Raw genomic sequence first — 21,894 nt, 5'->3', positions numbered from 1 at the left:
GTAAAAATATTTTAGCCTGTGGGCGAAATAGATTGAGAAGTATCGCGTCGACGGGCGTATTTTCGTCGATGGAAAATATCGAGAAATCACGGTCAAATGAATTAAAGCGAGGGAACGAAGAAAGAATTTCGAAGCCAAGGCCGGCTAATCGTCCCTCGATTTTTTTCATTTATTGACGATCGCGAAGTAAGTATCCTGCGTGGAATTCCGTAATAGCTGGGACGAATCCCAGTATAACTCGTTACATACAACTCGTAAATATCCTTAGGAAATTATCGAAAGAAATAATAACCGTTTCTAACTTTCCAAGTTTATTTCGATTTTTGATGTTAGTAACAGGTCTTTTATCAATAACGAATAAATAAATTGTCGTGTCAATGAAAGATAGTAGATGTCGAAGGAAAAACAATATCCGAGGTAGTAAACAATAGGACGAAAGAAGCGCAGCGCACCAAACTCTTCTTTCCAACTTTAACACGAATTAAACGACTCCCTCGGCGTTTAGAGCGACGAATAATTAATTCTCTTCATGCAGAACTCTTGTTATCGTCCACTTTCCTTTACTTCGTCCTCTTTTCTTCTTTCTGACACTTACCCGACACAAATATCCTTACCAATTAATTAGGGTCTGCCGTAGAAGCTTGCGAGAGATTAAACGGGTGGCTTTTATTCCATCGCTCGGCCCGAACTTTCTTTTCTATACTCTATCCTCTTAAAATTTTACGAGATAATATTCAACGTCGGAAAAGATAGCGCACGAGGCACGATCGACGAAAAGATCGCTCTCAAATGATAGATAAAGTTAAAGGGGAAGGTTATGTCGGCGGACGCTTCGCGTTATACCATTGGCTCGTGAGCAGGAAAAAGGGTGTTGCGTCGAGGTGTACGCGCTTGTAATATAATATTTAGGTCGCGTGATCAGAAGCGCGATTACGAACTGTAGCTCCTCCTTCCTGCAAAAAGCATGACGTCGAGCTTTACGACGGGCCACGAGACGGTAATGTCGCAGGATCGTAAAAGCAAACGGTAATTTTAATCCTACTGCGTAGAGTGCAGTAGAGAGAGAGAGAGAGAGAGAGAGAGAGAGAGAGAGAATTTTTGAGCAGCATGGAAAGCGGAGAAAGTCGACGCCTCGCTCGTTCAAAGTACACGTCGGATAGACGCCGGTGAAATGGCTAGAGATTTTAAGTAAAAGAAGGGAGAGCGATGGTGGAGAAAAGAGGAGCGAGATGAAAGATAGAGATAGAAGGCGATGGATAGAGAAGGGAGAACACTTCCTTTGTAATACAGTTTTTTTTAGGTTAAGCGCAACCACGACGCGGTTGACTGGAGGAAACTTTCCCCCGGAAAACGAAAGGACGAAAAACAGAAAAACGAAAATAGATAAAGTTAAAACCAATAATTAATTCGGTCAGGTCCTGACGTTCTCTTTTTAATAAAAAGTGCGTTTTGTTTTTATCCTCTAGCAATATTATTTAGCTACTTTTTTCCATTTCTTATAATCTTATACATTTTCCTCGGTTCCTCGAAAGCTCGCGTTATTTTTAAAACGAGATGTTTGCGAACGGAGCGAAGAAGAAGAAAAAAGATCGACGTAACAAATGATTTCCGAGAGAAATTTCAAGATGGGCTTTCTCAAAAGTTCAAACTTTTATCTTTCTTTTTTTTTTTTTTTTCTTTTCTCAAAGTTCTTTGTTATCGAGGTACTCTACTTTGCTATTTATGCGATGATAGGGCCGTCTATGTGATACACGTATATATAATAGGAGCCTTGTACGTTCGTTCGTTCGTTCGTTCGCACACACGTGCGAGTCGGGTTCAATTTATTTCTTCAACCGGGCGGAAATTAAAATCGATCATTCTCTGCTCGTATCTCGTCGAAATCGTACCCTTACCACCTTTCGGCTTCTTTTCTCTATCCCTCGTACGTTCTCTCGCGAGAAAGAAGAAGATTGAAATTGCTCGAGAATCGAGAGAGAGAGAGAGAGAGAGAGAGAGAGAGAGAGAGAGAGAGAGAGAGAGCACCCTAAATAAATAACAACGGCCAAATTCAATCGGCAGGTTATTCGGCCCGGCCGAATCGTATCCACCGTTTTACTGAGCGCAACTGTACAACGAAATCCCTCGATATGCGAACGAGATCGAGAAAACGAAAAATGGGCGATAATGCGCGTCTGGATCAGGCAGAGTACCTCTTTGTCTTTGAACAAAGAAATATAGACTTTCGGTGAAGTTTAGCACGTATGCACGTAGACGCGCGTCGTCTAGCTTTCGCGATAACGAAACGAAATTTCTACAAGAGGTGCTGACGGGGGGAGGGTGTCGTTCTGAAAACGATGGCGACCCGGTTTTCATATAATACGACTTCGGTACGACTTGGGTACGACGACGGAAATGCTGACCCGAACACACGTGGCTATGACTCCTGTCACCTGACAAAAGATCTCCTTAGAACTGCCTTTCAAGGCATAACGACCTAATCTCTGACCTCCGATCGCTTCTCCATAAGTTTCATAGAGGAAAAAAGAAAATCGTTACTGTCGATCTACGATTACGAGCATCGTGCGAAGGGAATTGAAAGTTGAGACGTATCACTCGTCGTTTATTATCTAAGATGGATAAATTGTTAAAGTCGAATCTATTTAGTCTATAGTCTTCGAGACGAAGAGAAATTGTTTCGTAAATAACGTCGTCCCTCTTATTTTCTTTTCTTTTCTTTTCACGAAGGAAGACCTCGTTATTTCGTAGTCTATATAACGCACACACCGAGCGACATGCCGAGAGAAGTAAGAGAGCCAAGGGTCGAGGAAGTGGCAAAGGGGTGTGTGCGACTAACGTCGCATAGGCCAGGAGGACCTCCGTAGACTTTACAAAAGGCTCTTATTTGCCGGGCTTTCTACTCTTACCCGGAGATGATAACGACCCGGTGCTCTCGCGCTTCTCCCTACAATAGATCCGCACTTTATACGCTATGCAAGAAATATATAACCTCTCCACGACTTCTTCTCGAGTAGACTCGAAGAGAGATTGGAAGAAACGATAGAGGAATTGTTGGAGAACGAATATATTAAAACCCATAATAACGTCGTTCGCTTCGTAAACACGTTTTTGAAAACAATTTAAAAGCGCAAGAGGCTTAAATCGCCCCTACGCATTTCGTCCTTAACTATCGTCCATGGAAATATTACGTAGAATGATGTACGTTGGCAGAAAAAATAAAAAAATAAAAAAGATAATAGCCCGCGACATAATCGGATCATTGAAAGTTGATTATTTCACGATTTTATTTAATAATCCCGTCGTGTAAATCGTATTGAATGAAACAACGAGGAGGCTATCCCTTTCCATAAGAAATTATTAATTACTCTTCAACCTACGCGATAATAGAGTTCTTACAACCTTTGGTCTTTCGCAGAAATGAAATATCTCTCGGCATTGTGGCATCTAAATTGTTTTCTCTGCTCCTTCTCGACTTTCCGAAGTATGACAAGGAACAATCTCCCCTCGGTAATCTGCGCATTGTTTACATTTAATTAGATCAGAAAAGATCTCAGAAATTCAGCGCTCTCCGAGAGACGGCAGAAACGATAACGAGTGGTTGCCTCTCCTCCTCCTCCTCCTCCTCCTCCGCCTCCTTTTTCTCACTTGTCTTAATCCAGTTAATTCCATAGGGAAGTTGGAGATCGGCTCTATAAAACGACTTATAGAATTTTCAACGTTTAGAACTTCGATATACCCTATAAATCCGGTTATATTCAATTTGCGATCGACAATATCTTTTTTCTCTATTATATATACTGGATCTTAACGATTTTAAATAGAAAGGACATGTTTCAGCTGCAAACGTTGATCGATTCGCAATTTCTATTATGCCGATTTATTCCTAAATACGATTAATTCCTATTACATTGTCGATTCGATTCGATTCGATTCGATTCGATTCGATTCGATTTATTGGGAGATAAATAATAGCGAGCGTCGGTTATTCTTGCAACGGTCCAATTGTATTCGAGTCGCTTGCTTTTTCATTTCAGATAGTTAGAAAATCTCTTGCTCGCTTTCCCGAGTTTGATCTCTTAACGAAGGAAAAGTCTCTCTCCTTCTCTCTCTCTCTCTCTCTCTTATTAATTATCATCTAGCACTTTCGCCCGCGCAACGATATCTTCATCGAATTCGTTTACAAGATAAACTTAGCTATCGCCGTCGACCGCTACGTTAATACGAACGAGACGACGATATATCTTTCAAGCTGTGCGTTATACGCTTGCTTATTTATCTCCTGACATTAGAAAATTATGAATAAATTCGAAGCCGCTTTCTCCCTATTATCGTGCATTCGAAGCCGGTGGTCATTAATCTTAATTAGGGACGATAGATGATATCGAGTTTCTTTCAATTAAACTACCAAACCCGATAATGTTGCTACGATTCTTCATTCGAACGATAAGAAGATCTATTGCAGAACCAACGTCGTTTTCTTAACGTTCTAAATAACTAAGGAAAAAGATAAATAAATTATCTCGATCGAACTATGGGGAAAATATAATATTATCGAATCCGATCTAGAACTTTGTTCTCAACGGGATTTAAAAAGTAAGGACGGAGACGAAAGAGTCTTGAACTTTATCGTCCTTAGTTCCTTTTATTCTCTTCTTTTCCTCGTCGTCGTCGTCGTCGTCGTCGAAACGTTAACGGGAGCAAGCCACTAGACGTTCTAAGCCAGCTACTCTGAATCTTGGCACCTTAGCCAATCCACGATTTCCTTCTTTCTCGCTGAATGACCGCTTAAGAGAGTACTCGCTATCGATCGATCGTTAAGACGAAATAACGTTCGTAACTACTCGTTCGAATCGTCGCCCGTTCCCGTTTCAAGCCCATCACGGTTCTCCTCGGCGTGCAAGTTTTAAAAAATGTACCGATTGAAGATTGCAAGATAGTAGGACGTCGAACGCGACGTTTCTCATTTTCATTGATAAACCGAAATCGTTGTCGTAGGAATTGTGATAAAAGGTAGAACAGAACGTTTCCCATATTTTCGTGGGAACGATAACCTCGATGCTCGACAACACTGACCCAGCGCCAGGCTACTCTTGGCACGTTGACCAATCGCGTCAGCGATTTCGTTGCACCGGTATTCCGTGTTTGCGGTTCCCGCCTGTCGCAAAACCTATGCCGACGGATCGTTTTCTCCGTAGAGGCCGCACATTTCCAAACTGCATACCCATCCCCGCTGTTGCCACTTTAGACTCTGAACCCGGGCGCAAGGGTTGATTCGCACCGAATAACGGGAATACCGAATGATATTTGGTATGATATTTCGAATGATATTTCGATCGAAAACTTTTATCTTATGATAACTTCTGATAACTTTGTTCGATACATCGAACATGAGAAAGATCTTTCTTTGGAAAGGGCGACATTTCGTTTCCGTAAAATACTCCGTAATATAATTCTCCTTTATCTTTGACGAACGTGAAAACTATTATGAGAGATCAGGGGACCGACTTTGACGGATCATTTATCCGAGATTTTGACTCTCCGTTAGTAACTGCGATAATGCTCTTAGTTATGTGTTATAGGTGGTCTCGCCTCGACACGTAATCTTGAACTTTGTCGTAACGGCATTAAATTTTATGAGACACGAAGTCCTATAACCCAGTGCTACCTTTGGAACAGTAATATGCATAAACGGATTGTCCCACAAACTTGTAAGGGTTAAGTTTACCATGACGGCTGATTAAAGATATTTTCCACGCTCCTCCTCCGATTTCCACGTCTGTCCTCCGTTTCGCTTCTCTTCGTTTCGATAGATGCGAAAAGATATATTACCAGAGATAGAGAGAATCTAGGAGAAGGGAAGGGTAAAAGAAAATAAAAGGAGAAAACGGTTAAGAGCCAATTTCTTAATAAAAGTGAAGAAACCGTAAACGCATCCCTCTTGACTCGTCCAACTTGAGCTTCCTCGGAAGCGCATCCTCTTGTTGGCAGCACGTCGAGGGGGAGAAAAGAGTTTCCTCTCCTCGGACGGTCCGCTGGCGCCGAGCGTTTAAGTGCACTTTACTCGGAGTAAAATGCATCGAGGCACAAGCTAGGAAAGGAAAGTAAGCGTGCTATCTCCCTTCCTCCATCTCCTCTCCGTCTACTCTTACTCGTGCACCAGCCGAGGCCACGAGGCTACGAGCCTGTGGTTACGCGCGCGGTTACACGCCTATCCGCTGCTCCTCTCTTCTGCATGTGTGCTCGCGCTCGCAGCCGAGCAAGGGATGTGCAACGAGAGCGCAGTTTGCACCCATTCGTTGAGGCGCACCACCATCCTCTCGTGCGGTGGTTGGCGAGGACGAACGCTCTAGTGAGGGGGAGAGAGAAGGGGCAAGGGGGAAGGCGCAGCTCTACCGAAATACAGATATTCTCTCTCTCTGTCTCTCGAGCGCGCGCGCTCTCAGATACCCCTTCCAAACCCTCTTTCTTTCTCCCAGGTAGTCTCCGTGTGTCGGTGGGTGTGTGTCGGTGGGTGTGTGTCGGTGGGTCGATCGGTATCTGGGTCGCGGGTTTTGGCAGTACGAGCCTTCTTCTCCTTCGCTTCGCCACCAGTACACCCCCGCCATTTCCACGCTCTATGCGTTCCCGCCAAATTCAAACCTTCCTTCAGAATCCAATATTACAACGCTATTGTTTTTATTTCGATCCGTATATTTTAAGAACAATAAGATTTAAGGGATTCAAATAGAGGGATAACGTTTCAATGATCTCGAATAGAACGACACTGCTTGGGTATTGTTCTTTTTACATTTGATAATTTTGAAAGGAAATTGACTTTGAAAAGAGTTCTTCGATACGGAAGAGAGAAAAAAATCTACGTTTGAAAGGTCTCGCATATTCGTTCAAGAGAATCAATTCCCTAAGAAGAAACGAATCGTGTTGAAATCCTTGGAGACGCTACAGATCCAACCATCCTCGAAAATTTAGGCACCGCAGCGCTATATACGGTAATACCTTTTGGAAGAAAAGCCAAGATTTTCCATCGTCGTGAGAACCAACCCTCGCGTCTTTTAAACTAAAAGTGGCCATTTCGGACGATCGTTATTTCGATGCGGGAACGTGTAGCTCCGTTAAAATTCTGCGACTCTTTCCTAGCGCAAACTCCCAACGTGACCTCTTTTACAAGAGAAGCACGGTGGGGAATATCTCGAGAAGTATACCACTTATACTTATTTCCTTAATAGCGTTACGAATAATCGAAATCGGTCTTCCTCGAATTCGAAGAAAACTTTTCGCCCCCTTTCAAATGTTTCCATCGATATCGTACAAGTTCAAAGTACTTAAACTCACTCTCTCTCTCTCTCTCTCTCTCTCTCGATCGAGCAACGATGCGCAACATGCGCTTTTACTACGTACAATAGAAATGGAATCTCTCGCGATGATCGATAATGCCTTTGATATTAAAACGGTCGTTCGGCATAATCGTTTTACTTCGAGCAAATAAACGCGCCCAATTACATCGATTTTTTAAGGAAATAAAAATATTTCTATATATTCTATCGTATTATTGTATTTTCCGAGTGAAGAAAAAAAAATTATCGGAATTTCCTCTCGCTTTAACAAATGTTCTATTATAATCCTTTGTCCGTTGAAAGGGAATAAAGTGTGAAAATCGTGTGCAGTCTAAAAGCACATCGATATTGAAACGTAGTTTAATTAATTACCTAACATAACTCGTATATCGATCGAACGTCGTTCGATGGATCGCAGACTCGCGGGTTGAAAGCTTTCGATCGTTCGTAACTTCGACAGGAATATCGACGGATAGCCGTCGGATAGACGTCGGATAGGCGTCGGATAGGCGTTCGTCCAAGTTTTCTTTTAAAATGACTGACTACGCTTTTGCCGGTGGTCCAAGACTTTACGTGGGCGAGCCTCTACGAATAGAGAAAATGGTTCGGACGTCTTCGAGATTCTCGAGCAAAGAGCAAATGGGTACTTTTGAAATGGCACGCTACATTCGTTTAGGGACCTGGCTTGCACGTGTGCGTAAAACGTCTGTAGCGCACGTGATGAATCCGACGAAGATATCAATCCTACGATGAGATCGGGCTTTCTAGGATATGCACGACACGATATGATTGAGCATACGAAATCTTTGATCGATAAACGTTGAAAAATTTTCTTTCTGATTTCTTTTTTTTTTTTCTTCTTCTTCTTCTTCTTTTTGTTCTTTTTTTGTGTTTCTTTCATTTTACTTTACCGATCGATTGCGAGGAGAGGAGACAGGTTCGAAGTAAAGAAAACGAAACAAGTCCTCCGAACGGTTCCGTACTCTTTCACGCTCGGACTCGCGATAACGGCTTAGATTTCCACGCAAGTCGGTTACGCTCGAGTTGTTGCAATAAATAATATCGATGTAACTAACAGAACGTCGATAGTTAGTCCATAGGGATACGTCATGCGATCCCCTTTAACTCCTTGGATCCGGTTGTAGGCACATATACACGATGAAAAATTATATTCGTTGTAGGCTTCGATCTTCGAAGTTATGAGAAATAGAGAGTTTTTTTCTATAGAGTAACGAGTCTGTTAATAGTTAGAATTTATTTATGTACAGCTGCTGCTTTTTTCGTTTTCTTTTCTTTTTTTCTAAGGAAAAACGGACGGAATGTTTGCGTCCAAGAGCTACAACGCGTTTCGCGCGATGTAAAATGAACGGTAAAATTGATAAGCTAAATCAGTAATTAAATAAGTAATTCATGTATCGCAACAAATATACAAATCGCTACTACGAGTAGTGATAGTAGCTCAAAGTACCGAACGTCTTTGATATCTTTTATAATTTTGAAGACGTAAGCTGCAACGCTCTTTGCACCCTGCATAGAATAGAGTTAGGGAGAAGGAGATGGATAGACCCAGAATAGAGAGAGAGAGAGAGAGAGAGAACAAGACCCGTTCAAATCACGACACGGTCGATATCTTGCTTGCCTCGTGAGGTCGTCCGTGCGCGCTTATCTATTATGTTCCGGCTTCGGATACTGCGAACAATAACCCTACCCGAAGAGATTCAAATTTGTCGCTTAAAACGTGGGGAACGTAGGTTCGACGTTCGACTATATTTCCTCGTTCCTCGAGATTTTTATTAACTCTGCCTTCGTAGAATCGAAAAGTTCGATTCGTATTCGATGAAGCACATCGGCGAAACCTGATCTAAGAATTAATTGAGAATCATTAGAATGCTTTTCTTTGGAGCGTTACAAGATAGAAGGAACGATAAAGAGGCTTGGTTCTTTCGAAGTTGTATAACAATTATTTTAATAATACGAGCGAGTTGAAAAGTTCATTAAAATCACTAAAGATGATAAATAGAAAAACAATAATTTACCGACGTCCCGTTTCATCGTATAAAGTTTCGAAATCGTCGGACGTCAAAGACTATCCGTCGTGACGATGATCATGTTTTCCGTTAAATTCTACTTTAACGTTTATCTTTCACTTTCGGGATGGTTTCAACCCACTAACCGACTTTAAAGTTGGCCGAGCGCTCGACGACAAGTACTCCCCTCGAAAGAGAGAGAGAGAGAGAGGGGGGGAGGGAGGGGAGGGGGGGGGAGGAAGAGGGTATCGTAACTAAAAAGTTTTGCTTACACAGAGATGAAAATAACAGTGCCGCTATCAATCCGCGATTTACTCCGTATACCAAGAAAAACATTTTTAAGATACTCTTTTTCGCGAAAGTAAAATATTATTCCAGTCGGTGCGATGCTCCTCGATTCCATTCCGATTTTTTTTCCTCGAGTCATGCCAAAAAAAATTATCTTGGAATGTCAATCCTTTTCTTTCTTCTCCCGATAATACTATCGCTAGATGACTGGTATAATAACGAACGTTTTCAAAGGGAGACGAATAAGCGGGATAAGAGACACATCGTCGTTGGAATTTTGACGGGCGATACTCACGTAATATTTGTGATTCAGTGACATCTCTTCTTACTCCGGACAATCTCTCTTGGTTGCGCGTCTAAAAATCCGTACAAAGATTCGCACGAATTTTCTTGACGACACCTTGGAACATTTTCCTCGGATAACTATTACTTTTTTTCTTCTATTTTTCCTTTTTTCTTTGTTTTCCTTTTTTCTTCTTTTTGTTTTTGCTTTTTTTTTCTTTTTTTTTTTTTTTTTTTTTTTTTTTCTTTCTCTAAAGCGAATTCTCTAGCTAGAATTGTCTTCGTCGCTCGTCGTTGCTGTCGATTCGCCTGCTGAAGTTCTTTGCCAGGACGAAATTGTGCATTACCGCGGATAGTTATAGCACCGGCCGGTTTTCGACCGAGGAATCTCGTGCTTCTTTATCGTCGCCAAGAGCTTTGCGATTTACGTAGGTGTATACGCACATAGTCACAAAGCCATGTAGACGTCAGGATCCATAGGCAACGACGTTGGCAGTATTATCCCCTTTTTCCTTCTAGTATCAGCCTTGGTTATTTATTGTCAAAGTTGCACTTAACTCTAGCCTTTCGATTATTGTCGCCTTCAGTCACGGCCGTTTCTCACGCATCCCGGCCTTTCGTTCTCTCCCAACGAAGCTCTCTTTCTCTCTCTCTCTCTTCATTTTTTTTTTCCCTCAGCCACCACCGAAGAGCTTCGAAACCTTCGTTTCATCGGAGATCCGATAAAACGTCCCTGCGAAAAGAACTCTTCGCATTTTAGGATATCATTCTGGATAAAGGTTCGATACGTTCGTGGAACCGCAAATGCGCGATTACTTTCGAATGCTTCTGACAACGTCAAAGAACTCGTAGTCGCCTAATATACATATACATATAATAAATAAGTTAGGTAGATACTAGTTAGAAGAAAAGGAAAAAAGAAAGAAAGAAGAAAAATTCAAATATTTGCAGATCAAAGGTAATATTAATTAATGTCGCGTCGAGGATAAATAACGCTATAACCCTTAAACCCGAGACCGAGAAATTTATCGTACGTACCATCTATACATAACTCGTGGCACGCGTTGGCCGAGAAAAAAAATATTTCCCTCGAATTTTATCGGCAGTTTGCGCGTTAACGATCGTGTAGTACACGACGCGTAACCCGCGTTAAAATTCGTCATATCCAACGATCTATTAACAGGAATATTTTACTCTGGTTCGCATCGACGGCCACCATAAATATACCCGCCGATCGACAAATCTACGGTTTAACTATTCGCTAATCGATGTCCCTGAACAATTCTCGTACGTACGTTTCTCAAACATGACTTGCCTCTCTTTCTCATTCTCTTTCTCCTTCTCGAAGTTTATCGTGGGTGGGTGGGTGCGTTACGGGCGGAACAGTGTACAAGAATAAACAGCGTGCATGCAAAACGTCACTTTTATGGTCCGGAGCTTTTAGCCTTGCTTATAAAAACGTAGCCGTCCATTAGCAGCGACGACGATACGAACGTCACTTCGCTCCGTCGACTGTGCAAAAATTCAACCTCTGCTCTCTCTCTCTCTCTCTCTCTCTCTCTCTCTCTCTCTCTCTCTCTCTCTCTCTCCGCCTCTCTCCCTTTCTCATTCGAGCATACGAATACTCGAAGACTCAAAGCGAATAGACCGGTGGATATACCGGGTGGTGTTGCACGATCGTCGTCGTTATCTATTTGATGAAAAACTAAGAGAGAGTACTCCGGAGGAATGCCTCTCGCAAAAAGATTTTCTTCGTGAAATAAGGATTTCTCGATAAATAGAAGAAGAAGAGGAGGAGGAGGAAGGTATCTTTGCGTCGAAAACGTTGAAAGTAGGGGAGAGAGAGAGAGAGAGAGAGAGAGAGAGAGAGAGAGAGAGAGAATGCTTCTATTGTTCTTCGTTTCGAGGAGATTCGAGGTGCTGCCAATATCGGGAGCCGTTCCGGTTGCCGATATCGGGTCACGAAGTCTAGCTCGCTATACTTGGCAGTCGGTGATAACTCACGCGCGAGCCAGCTGCACGGCCATTAATTCGATCGAATTTCTCCTAATTATCATGACGAATTAACGTTTCGTCTTTCGAATTGTTTCAAAACGAAAAAAAGGAAGGGCAAGCGATATATATACATATATATATGTATGTATGTATGTATGTATGTATGTACATAGGTAAGTCGGTGTATCGAAAGGAGACGTTGCGAATGCACTTCTCTCGAATCCCCCTTTTGCGACGTCGACGGCCGGTCATTAAATCACACGAAGTACAGACCGAGAACGCGTAGGAGGCACGCGCATTTTTCACGAGACCATCGACTGTGTACGAGTAGCTGTGTGTATACGGGCAGCTGACCATTAATATCAAAGAATACGTCTACTCTCCGCGACGAATCTCCATCGTTCAACCGGATTCAATGTTTTTTCATTTCCGTGTCGGAAAAAGGAAGAGAGAGAAAGAGAGAGAAAGGGGGAAAAAGTAGAAATAAAAATTAGCTCGTAGAAGTAATCAACGAGAGAAAGTAGAACGTAAGAAAAGGGGTTTCGGGAGAAGGATAATTTGTCTCGGCTTGTTTGCGGGATTTGTAATGGCCTAGAATAGAGGGGAAAATGAAAGACAGAGAGAGAGAGAGAGAGGATCGACCGAAGGTTTGCTTTTACGTACGGTGGCAGCTTCTACAAAGTGTCCCTGTCGTTCGCGCGAGAATAAATTATGAGACGTCGCCGGAGTAAAAAGTTTTGATCTTCCCTCGTGGGTAACGAGTGTGCCTTTAAGCCTCTCGCTCACTTTCTTACAGGGGAAAACGAAGAAAGAGGAGGAAGATATCTCTTTTTATCTCTCTCTCTTCCTCTCAAATTTGATGAACACAAAAATAGAACGTTTCGCGAATTTGTTTGGGAAAAAAAAAAAAGAAAAGAGGGAAAGGGTAAAATTCTCGCATTCGTTCAGTCTGTAGAGTCCACTGAATCTCCAAAATGTTGATATTGCGTGCAAGCTAGCAACCCTCTTTCTTTCCTTCTCTCTCTCTCTCTCTCTCTCGCTCTCTCTCGCATCCTTTCCGACGTGAGAATTACCAGGCATTATTGTTCTTCCTCTTGCATCTATTTGTACGCTTTCACACGTGACCCCATTAAAGGGACACGATATTCCGTACGAACGTCAGCGCGTACGCTTCCATTTTTCGAGTGAAATCTCGCACCTCTTCTTTACAGTTTTTTTTTCTTGCATAGGAGCAAGTTAGATAAAACGCTTTTGATCGTACAGAACGATCTTGAATTTTCTCTAGCATCATCCCTTCGATTAAATTAACGTATTGTATAGGAAATATTGAAAACATTAGACAGTTTGGACGAACGTCCGAAGCAAGAATCGAAGCATTTTAATCGTGGCAATTGTCTTCGAATGAAAACGAAGGATAGCGAAGCGAAGATTTGCGGACGCGCGTGATGCAAATAGAGATGAGAGGGGGGGGGGAGGGGAAGGATAGTCTACTCGAGTGCAGATTAAATTTATCGATCGACCGTGGAACGTGAAACGAGGAGGTGCCGGGAGTTGTGTAGAGCCGGGAAAAGGTGATTGTGCGACGCAGACGTACTCTTCGCACTTTTTCCTGATACTCCTGACTTTTCCATCTCGGTTAATAACCTTTCCTACGAGAGAGCGTTAAATCGCTCGAAATAAATTCTGTCGATCGGCGAGTTCCTACGTGTCCAAGTTACAAAACGACGTTGACACTGACGAGTATAAAAAAGAAAAATGCTCAAGGCGCGACGTTCATCGATAATGGATATCAAACGGAAAGATAAAAGTATCCTCCCTTTTATCATCTTGTTTGTGCTTCCGATATTCTCTCGATTAAATAATAATAACGTCCACGGTTACATTCACGGTTCCACATCACGATTCTTCTTGATTACATCCCTCTCTCTCTCTCTCGCTCTCTCTCTCTCTCTCTCTCGCTCTACTTACATTTTATTTAATCTTCGATTTATTCCGTAATCATCTTCTCGGTACCTCAATCCATCATACTTTAATGTATTCGAATCGAAGACATCGCTCGTTTTTCCATTCGCGAAGCAACAAGATCGCTCGTTGAAATCTGAAAAGTTGTGACTTTAGCTAAATGAATTTTCCTCTTTCTTTTCCTTTTCCTTCGCGAGCGAGGAAACCCATAGATTCTAATCAAACACGACGAGTCCTATTGGAAAAATGATGGTCCCACGTAATCCTCGATCTTAATACGCTAAACGTATTCTCCATTTCCATCGATCATTCTTAAGAGATTCAATCGATGATTATATATTTGTACTGCGACGTACGAAAAATGTATATGTACGTAACGATCGTAGAAATTGAATCGGTAAAATGGCCACCGAAAGAAAAAAAGAAAAGAAAAAGAAAAGAGAAAAAAAGAAAAACACAAAACAAAATATAAATCCAAAGTCTTTTTCTCTCTTTTTTATTGTATCACGCAAATAATATACGTATCACGACGTGCATTGGCTTCTCTACTTGGAAAGAGATAGCCTAGCTTTCTGGAATGCATAAAGACGACGAGACAAGAGTTCTGCTGACATTAATTGCAATCTCGCTGCGTATGTACATAAATAGGTACATATCTACGGCCTCGGGGCAAGAAAAGCGCGCTTTCAATGTAAACAAGCATCGAAGGAAGGCGTCCGAAGCGGATCGATCGACGCTCGTATTCACGCGCCTAGTTTTACTTTCGTTTTATCTTCTTTCGTCGAGCATCTTATTTTTTTACACGCCCTCCCTCTTGCACACGTCCGTTGAAATCGAAAACACCTTTCCAGTCCTCTACCGATAGGGATAGAGGAGTCCGGTAAAAAGACGCTTTTCCCTTCGTTCCTCTGCTTACTTTCCTCTTAACCTTCCTCCTTCCCCTTCTTCTACTTCTTCCTCGCTTTAAAAACTTGTCCACTCGTTTCCCTTCGTCCATGCGCGTTCTTACGCATTCGAGAGACCGTGCCAAATTCGATGAAACTTCAAAGCCGATGACCCTATCGAGTATCGCAACTTCGACAAATCGAATCTTTCATGCAAATATTCTTCCTGTAAGATTCATGAAGTTTGACCTTCCATAAAGTTCATAACCCGCATGTGAGTTTCAATTTTCTTTCAAAATCTCACCGATTCTTATTGACTCGACAGAGTCGTAAAAGGGTCGCCGATTACTTTTTAACAATTATTCCTTCCAATTTTTATCTTTCGAAAAAAGACACTTCCTCGCGCTTTATTCTGTTTTGTCGCCAAATCGGTAAGCCTTGAACTCCCATGAACATTCTGCCGATAATGTGTCTTCGATGCATCCTTTCAAGATTCTCTTCCTCTCAAGCGCAACGAGATTAGCATTTTCACATCGGATACTCGTTAAAATAGCTTTGTCGGTTTCGCCGTTAAAGCATAAACGTTCTACGAAAGAAAAAACTTGATGTTTCTTCTATCTTTTGTATAACAGGAAGATAGTCGTAAAGAACGTATTATTCCTTTGACGAAACTTTTCTATTTTCTCCTTCGAAAGCATTCTCGACACTAAACAAATCCCTGATGTCGGTGCGATGACAGTAAACTTCTCTCTCTCTCTCTCTCTCTCTCTCTTTCTCAAACGTAAAAAAAAGAAAAAAACAGAAGGAATCCTAAGAACAGAGTCAGAAAGAGGTAAATAATGGGAAATGAGGGAAGAAAAAAGAAGAAGAGAGAAAGTTTCCCTTTAGAGTTTACGCGTTAGTTATCTCTCGCCGGCTCCGCGTTTACCCGTCGCGATCGGGACGCATAGACCGGTCGCTGAATCGCGGCCAACTGAGAGGGAGAGAACAACCCCCCTAGATACTAGCGTCGGTTGGCTGGTGGCATCGCGCACGAAAACCCCCTGCGCAAAGCTCTGTCCCGTCCTCCCTACGGATCTCTCTCTCTCTCTCTCTCTCTCTCTCTCTCTCGCTCTCTCTCTTTCTGTCTATCCATCTATATCTCTGTCTCTCTCGCATCTCTACGAGCGAGACGAAGAGGGAAATATATTAGATGGATCGTTTGGAGAGCGCTCGCGCGCGTGTCTCTAACCCTCGGTTCCTTCTGTCCTTCGAACCTTGTCTCTATCTACCTCTCTCTCTCTCTCTCTCTCTCTCTCTCTCTCTCTCTCCTCTGTTTCTTCTTGGTGGGCGCGAGCGCGCGCGCGCGCATACACACCTGCCAAAGCTGGATGCGCGTCTACGCATCTCTCTCTTTCTCTTCCAGCTGCTGCCAACAATAAAGGAGGGAGAGAGAAAGAGAAAAAGTGTTATACGAATCGTGACCTAAAGTTCTACCCTTAACGTAGGTTAGTTGCACGAATTACGTGAAGTAACTTTCTTTTTGTTTTGCTCTTTTTTTTTTCTTCTTTTTAGAGTCTTTTTCTTCTTTAATAGAGTCTTTACCGCCCTTGTTTTCTTATATATTATAGAAGAAGAGGAAGAAGAAGAAGTAAAAGAATCAAATTTTCTAGCTACACCTAATTTTGCCGATAGAATTTGATCGTTTCTAAAGAACGATTTGAACTCTAGAATAATTACCGGGATGATCGCTCGAGGAGTGGGATTAAGCGAGAATCCGTTCGGTTTCTGTGGTTAACCTTTGACAGAGATGGAATTTTACCCCGATAAAAGACGGTTCTTTGAGGCGAGGGATGCTGTGACTCGAGCACACTCCGATTTTTTAATTTCTCTCTCTCTCTCTCTCTCTCTCTCTCTCTCTCGCCCCTCGATCCTGAATGGAAAATAAATTGCTCGACAATAAGGACCAACCCAATGTTGGGTCTCCCGCCAGATCCTTCTCATCGTGATTGAGGCAAGTTTTCAAATAGCAGGGGTCCGACCAAATACAATAGAATTTGACGATTTCCAAAGTGTCATGGCCGAGTGGGGAACAAGAAAAGTAAAAATTATCGCGACTTCTCGTGATCACATCATTTTTTCATTTTGGCTTTCTTTTCTTTTATCTCTCGAAGATCATCGATTCGATGAGGAAACGAATCGAAAATTCGTCTCGCATTATTTCTCATCGATCGATCGCATGTATATCAAATTTCAATTTGTCGCGATTATGGAGAGCCGTTTGGCACGTTCCGCCTATAAAAGAAGACGGTCGATTATGGTCGGGACGGTTTTCTTGAATAAGCGAGCGCGACGATCCGACTGCACCCCTTAGTACTATCCATAATAATTTGTCGAAAAGTCATCGTCGTTCGTACGATCGAAACGTCTTCCCTTATCCGCATATTTCTCTTCTTAAAGAATAAGAGATACCGAGTTTATAAACTTTCGCGACGAAGATAGCGTTAGCCGACTGGCAACAGCTGGTACTTTTAATAAAGCGATTGCAAATCTCGTCGAATAGGAAAACGATCGAATAACACCTTCTCTTTTTCGACCTTATTCTATTATGATATGTTCGCTAAATCATTATCTCGCGCGGCCATTGATCGATTTATTATCGATTTCTGACGTTGTAATTGTCGTTAACTTTAATGGAGTTTCGCGTTAGGAAAAAGGGAGAAAGACAAAAGAAAAAAGATGTTCTTTTGCGACGATTAAAATACATGGCATGCGACGCTCATATTCATTTCTGGAGCGACACGAGGATAATAAAAAGGGGTCGAATCAACATCGTGTGTAGAACAATGCCACGTTAAGAAGCCCCGTAACGAGGAAGGTCTTTGAATCTTCCAAGTGTGCCTCTCTTGATTTCTCTGACAGATGATTCGAAGTCTTACAATGTAAGTAACGAAAATATTAAATAAGCTCGACAAGCTGTCGCCGTAAACGTTATTACTTTTTTTTTTTTTTCTCCTTTCTTTTCAATGGCCAGATTCAATTTTACATTTCGTCCCGTTATCGATCGTCGTTCGCGTATTCCTATGAAATTGAAATTAACATGGAAAGGCCGTAGGTACGGTAAGGTCGCGTTTGCACGCCACGATTGTTCTTCGGGCCGGAAATCGAACGAATACAAGAGACGACACTTTGATCGATCGGCCGTCATCATCGGAAACTGAAGTTATTACCGCTGCACGTCGATAGAAACGTCAGTTCGGTTAGAAAGAAGGGAAAAGGAGACAGCGAGGGCGAGATACTTTTCGAGAATTGAGAGACCTTTTTATTCTTCTTCTTCTTCTTCTTCTTCTTCTTCTTCTTCTTCTTCTTCTTCTTCTTCTTCTTCGAAAAGATCTTTCCATTTGGAGAGGAAGAGAGAAAGAATAGGACTCTTTCCTTAAAATTTCTCGGTGTTTTCCTATAAACGTCTCTCTCGTTCGTTATTCAATATTCTCCGAGCTAGATCAAGCGTATAGAGAAATTGAAATCCTCTTAATTTATTCGAAGCTGATAGAGAATGAAAATTACGGTCGATTTATGGTACGCTGACGCTTCATTAATGACATTTCACTATGGCAGAACTATACCAGCAGTTGTTCTACGCGGTGATATGGTAGCGCGTGGCACGAAACGAAATTGCGTCGGGCTCGGTGGATATACTTCTCATCGGACAAAAACTGGTGCAATCTCGACGAGTCGGTGTCGCCGTCGGGGGCGAGTCGTAATTAATGGGCCGAAGCGTGGACATGCTTGATAAAAGGAGAATATTGCGTCCTATCGGGCATTGGCGTCCGTTCGCAATAAATGAGAACGAGAAATAGAAAAAAGGAAAATCGGCCGTACATCACATCTTCTCTTTTATATTGAACGAGGAATACGGTTCAATAGAGAAACAGAATAGAGGATATGCGTTTTTAATTTTATCAGGTGAACTGACGAACCCTTTCAAATTAGCCCCGGGAAGAACGACTGATGGGCGAAACCTCGGAAGGGTTTTCTTTTCTTTTCTTTTCTTTTCTTTTCTTTTCTCTTCTTTTTAAGGAGCTTGCGTGGCTGCATCGTAGACGCAGACGAGAAAAAGATAAAGTGAAAGAATATTATTTACATAGGAAATTGCAATGAAATTTGATCAATCGTCGAAAACGATTTCGTCGATTCGAACGAATTCGAATTTGCCCGGTATATTCGGTTAAGTCGCGCAAACTCGAAAGGCAAGCTGCCTAACGAGCGGACAAACGAGCGGACAAAGTGCAACCGAAACGATTCTAGACGAAATTAGAGGTGGACCACAATGTTATTTATTTCGACTCGATGCGCTCCTCTAATGTATAATTGCTCGGTGACCTCCCTCTCGAAAGTGAGACGCGCGAGATAGATTCTGGTGCTTTCGCAGCGTTTGCGCCGGCCTCCGCACGAGAGCGCATCCGTGTAACAGAGAACGGCGCATACGTGCGATGCAGACAATGCGGTATGCGGCATGCGGCGCGTCACAGGGCCGTACGATCGTTGGTGTAAACCGCTGGTGTATCTACCGGGCCAGATCGGCCCGGGAAAGCCGCCTCGTCCGTGCCTCATCCCCGTGCCTTGTTGCCCCATCCTTCGAGGGGCGCTCGAGAGAGGATGAGTTGCGAGAGAAGATGAAAGAGGGTCGGAGTTAATAATCAGAGGGCCTTCGTTAATTCGTTAACTCATCCAGGGTAAGACCTTATGTAGCCTCGTTGTTTTCTGTGGAGCGAACGCGCGAAAAACAGGTCAAAGCGAGCGAATTGCGTGCGCAAATGGATACCTAACTCTTATAGCCGTTAAAGACGATATAGGTATATCGTTTATTCGGCTGGATCCATCGACTGGATCCAACGGCGAACGAACGATTTTGCTTTTCTCCCACTCTTTTAATTATTTCCTTTTCACACGTGGTGAAAGAACCTTTTGTAGGAGCTCTGCCGACCGATAATCTCGTTATTTCGTTTATCAAAAGTCACGATTTACATTACTGGGATATACTTTTTATCGAGCTCTCCTGCGAGCAAGCGGCCGAACAAGATGCAATCGGTTCGCGTCGGAGAATGCAATTTCCACGATTTATCGCCAATTGCAATTAGTTTCGAACTACTTGCGATGCGCTACTCGTTTCCCGTCCACCTTCATGTGGAGCCGCACTCGGATTAATCTATAATTATGAAAAGTTAATTATTAAACTTGTCGATGAGCTATAAATAATGCTACCGAGAGATCGAAAATTACTGCGTACGCGCACGCGACGCGAGCCGCAATTAAGAAATTTTGTCGTTCGACGTGGCCGCGAGGACAGCCGGTTATAACAGCGACGCGTAAATAATTCATGGTGCATCGGTCAGAGCGGAAACTGTATAAGCCCGCCGCTATTATGTGGACGAAGTACGGAGTAAGAGAGAGAGAGAGAGAGAGAGAGAGAGAATAGCCAGCGAATTATGAATATTCAGAGAATTTCGCACGTCATATATTTCGGGGAATTGCGCGTTAAACCTTTCGCGATACACATCAACAGCATCCTGATTTGATCTATACTCATAGATACATGCATGGGGCAGATGATATATCTGGATCCGTACGAGCTCCGTATACCTCAATCGGTCCGATATACATATTTCTTTTCGTATTAACATAATGCTCAATTATTCGCCATTCCTGTCTTTCGATATTGATTATTTTTACCTACAAAAAAAAAAAAAAAAAAAAAGAATCTATTTTCGTTAATTTCTCTTTTGATTTTTTTATCGCACCAAAGTGATACTATAATACCTACTGGTAAAAAAGCGCATCGATAATTATCCCTGAATATCAGCTAATAATTAAATCCAATACAGTGATTTCATTCCAATACGTTTTGGAACGTCCATGCGCAACCAGCGAAATCGCAATATGCACCAGATGTACGTCGATGTTTTTTATCCAAATAATTCTCGATAAAAATATGCTCGCAGCATTTCCATCGCGCGCTCATAAAGAAAATTTCAACCGTCCGAGCATACACGATTTACGTATTTCATTTCGCACGCTTTTACGATACTTTTGAAAATCTACTCGTGCCGCTTCGCGCGAAAGAAAACAGAGAGAGAGAGAGAGAGAGAGAGAGAGAGAAAGAGAGAAACCCATTTCCAATGGCGAGTAAACTACCGATCCCGGTAGTTTTCGCTTCTATGGATTCGCGCATGCTAGTCGACGGCGTACAAACAGGATGCAACTTCGACGGCAAGTTCAAAGTTTAAGTTAGATTCGAGTTTAAGTTCCCTTCTTGATGTACTACATGTGCGCCTGAACTATCGTGTCGATACGAGCAACGTGATGCACGTTAAACGAACCACTAGCATCGTGTAACTTCGACTGCATTTCAATATGCGTTTCCGCGTTCGATCTTCCGCGGTGTTAACGGCAAAGAATCTACTTGTGTATTTACAATGTCTCTCAGTTCTTTCCATCCCAAAAGTTGCAAAACGTTGCAACTTTTAACGAAGCTACGTAAAATAATTATTAAGACGTTTCTCCGACCTCCTTGGAGGTCGATCAATCGATTTATATTTTACATTAGAGGCCTGAAAGAAAAAGAACTTAAATATTTATTCTTTACGTTTACAGGTGTTCAAAGAACCGTTCATGTACTACACAACTCGGAACAACCAGCCTCTGTTTTCGCTCTTCTCGAGTCTGGCAATAAGATAGTACCATTGATCGCAGATGGTCTCTTCGATCTTCTGATGATGAAGATGACGAGCATTTATACGAGCAAAAAACAAACCAAGATCGAATCCAAGGGTCCGCGCTTTGAGATTGGGGACTTTTGCGTCAAACTCGGCAGCGTCACGATGAGCCAGAATTTCAAGGGTATCCTTGTCGAAGTGAGTTACAAAAAATACACTTCTTCTTCTCTTCTTCTTCTTGTTTTCATATCTTCTCCGATTACTCCCTATCTATCTCGAGTTCCTCCACGTACCGTGAATTATTTCTTTCGAGCGATCGCACGTGAGACTGGCCACAGCTGTTCCTGTTCTAATCGCTCTCCCTCTCTCTCTCTCTCTCTCTCTCTCTTTTAAAAACAGCGAGTCTTTAAGCGCAAAGGAATTTTCCAAA

The 21,894-nt window shown here is 42.4% G+C and overlaps 2 protein-coding genes across 5 annotated transcripts in view; one reads left to right on the top strand and one right to left on the bottom strand.

Moving 5' to 3' along the window:
- The window catches only part of LOC124956513 (facilitated trehalose transporter Tret1-like), a 53,756-nt gene extending 38,100 nt beyond the window's left edge, over nt 1-15,656 (bottom strand). The window contains exons 1-3 of the mRNA XM_047512437.1: nt 14,802-15,656; nt 13,892-14,021; nt 9,942-10,661 (exon numbers count right to left, since the gene is read on the bottom strand). Of these exons, the coding sequence (XP_047368393.1) occupies nt 9,942-9,965 (24 nt within the window). The 5' untranslated portion in view covers nt 9,966-10,661; nt 13,892-14,021; nt 14,802-15,656. The remainder of the gene's footprint in view (nt 1-9,941; nt 10,662-13,891; nt 14,022-14,801) is intronic.
- Nucleotides 1-21,894, top strand: part of LOC124956521 (mediator of RNA polymerase II transcription subunit 20) — a 63,106-nt gene that overhangs the window by 38,387 nt on the left and 2,825 nt on the right. For 2 of the 4 annotated variants that reach the window (XM_047512462.1, XM_047512463.1), the window contains exon 3: nt 21,403-21,662. In XM_047512462.1, the coding sequence (XP_047368418.1) occupies nt 21,403-21,662 (260 nt within the window). Of the gene's footprint in view, nt 1-20,890; nt 21,019-21,064; nt 21,286-21,402; nt 21,663-21,894 lie in introns of those variants that run through there. The other 2 variants (XM_047512464.1, XM_047512465.1) reach the window with 2 other exon arrangements.

This window comes from Vespa velutina, chromosome 22 (genome assembly GCF_912470025.1).
Source record: "Vespa velutina chromosome 22, iVesVel2.1, whole genome shotgun sequence".
NCBI lineage: Eukaryota > Metazoa > Arthropoda > Insecta > Hymenoptera > Vespidae > Vespa > Vespa velutina.
Note: the sequence above shows the minus strand (reverse complement) of the source record. Positions and strands in the feature narration are given on the sequence as shown.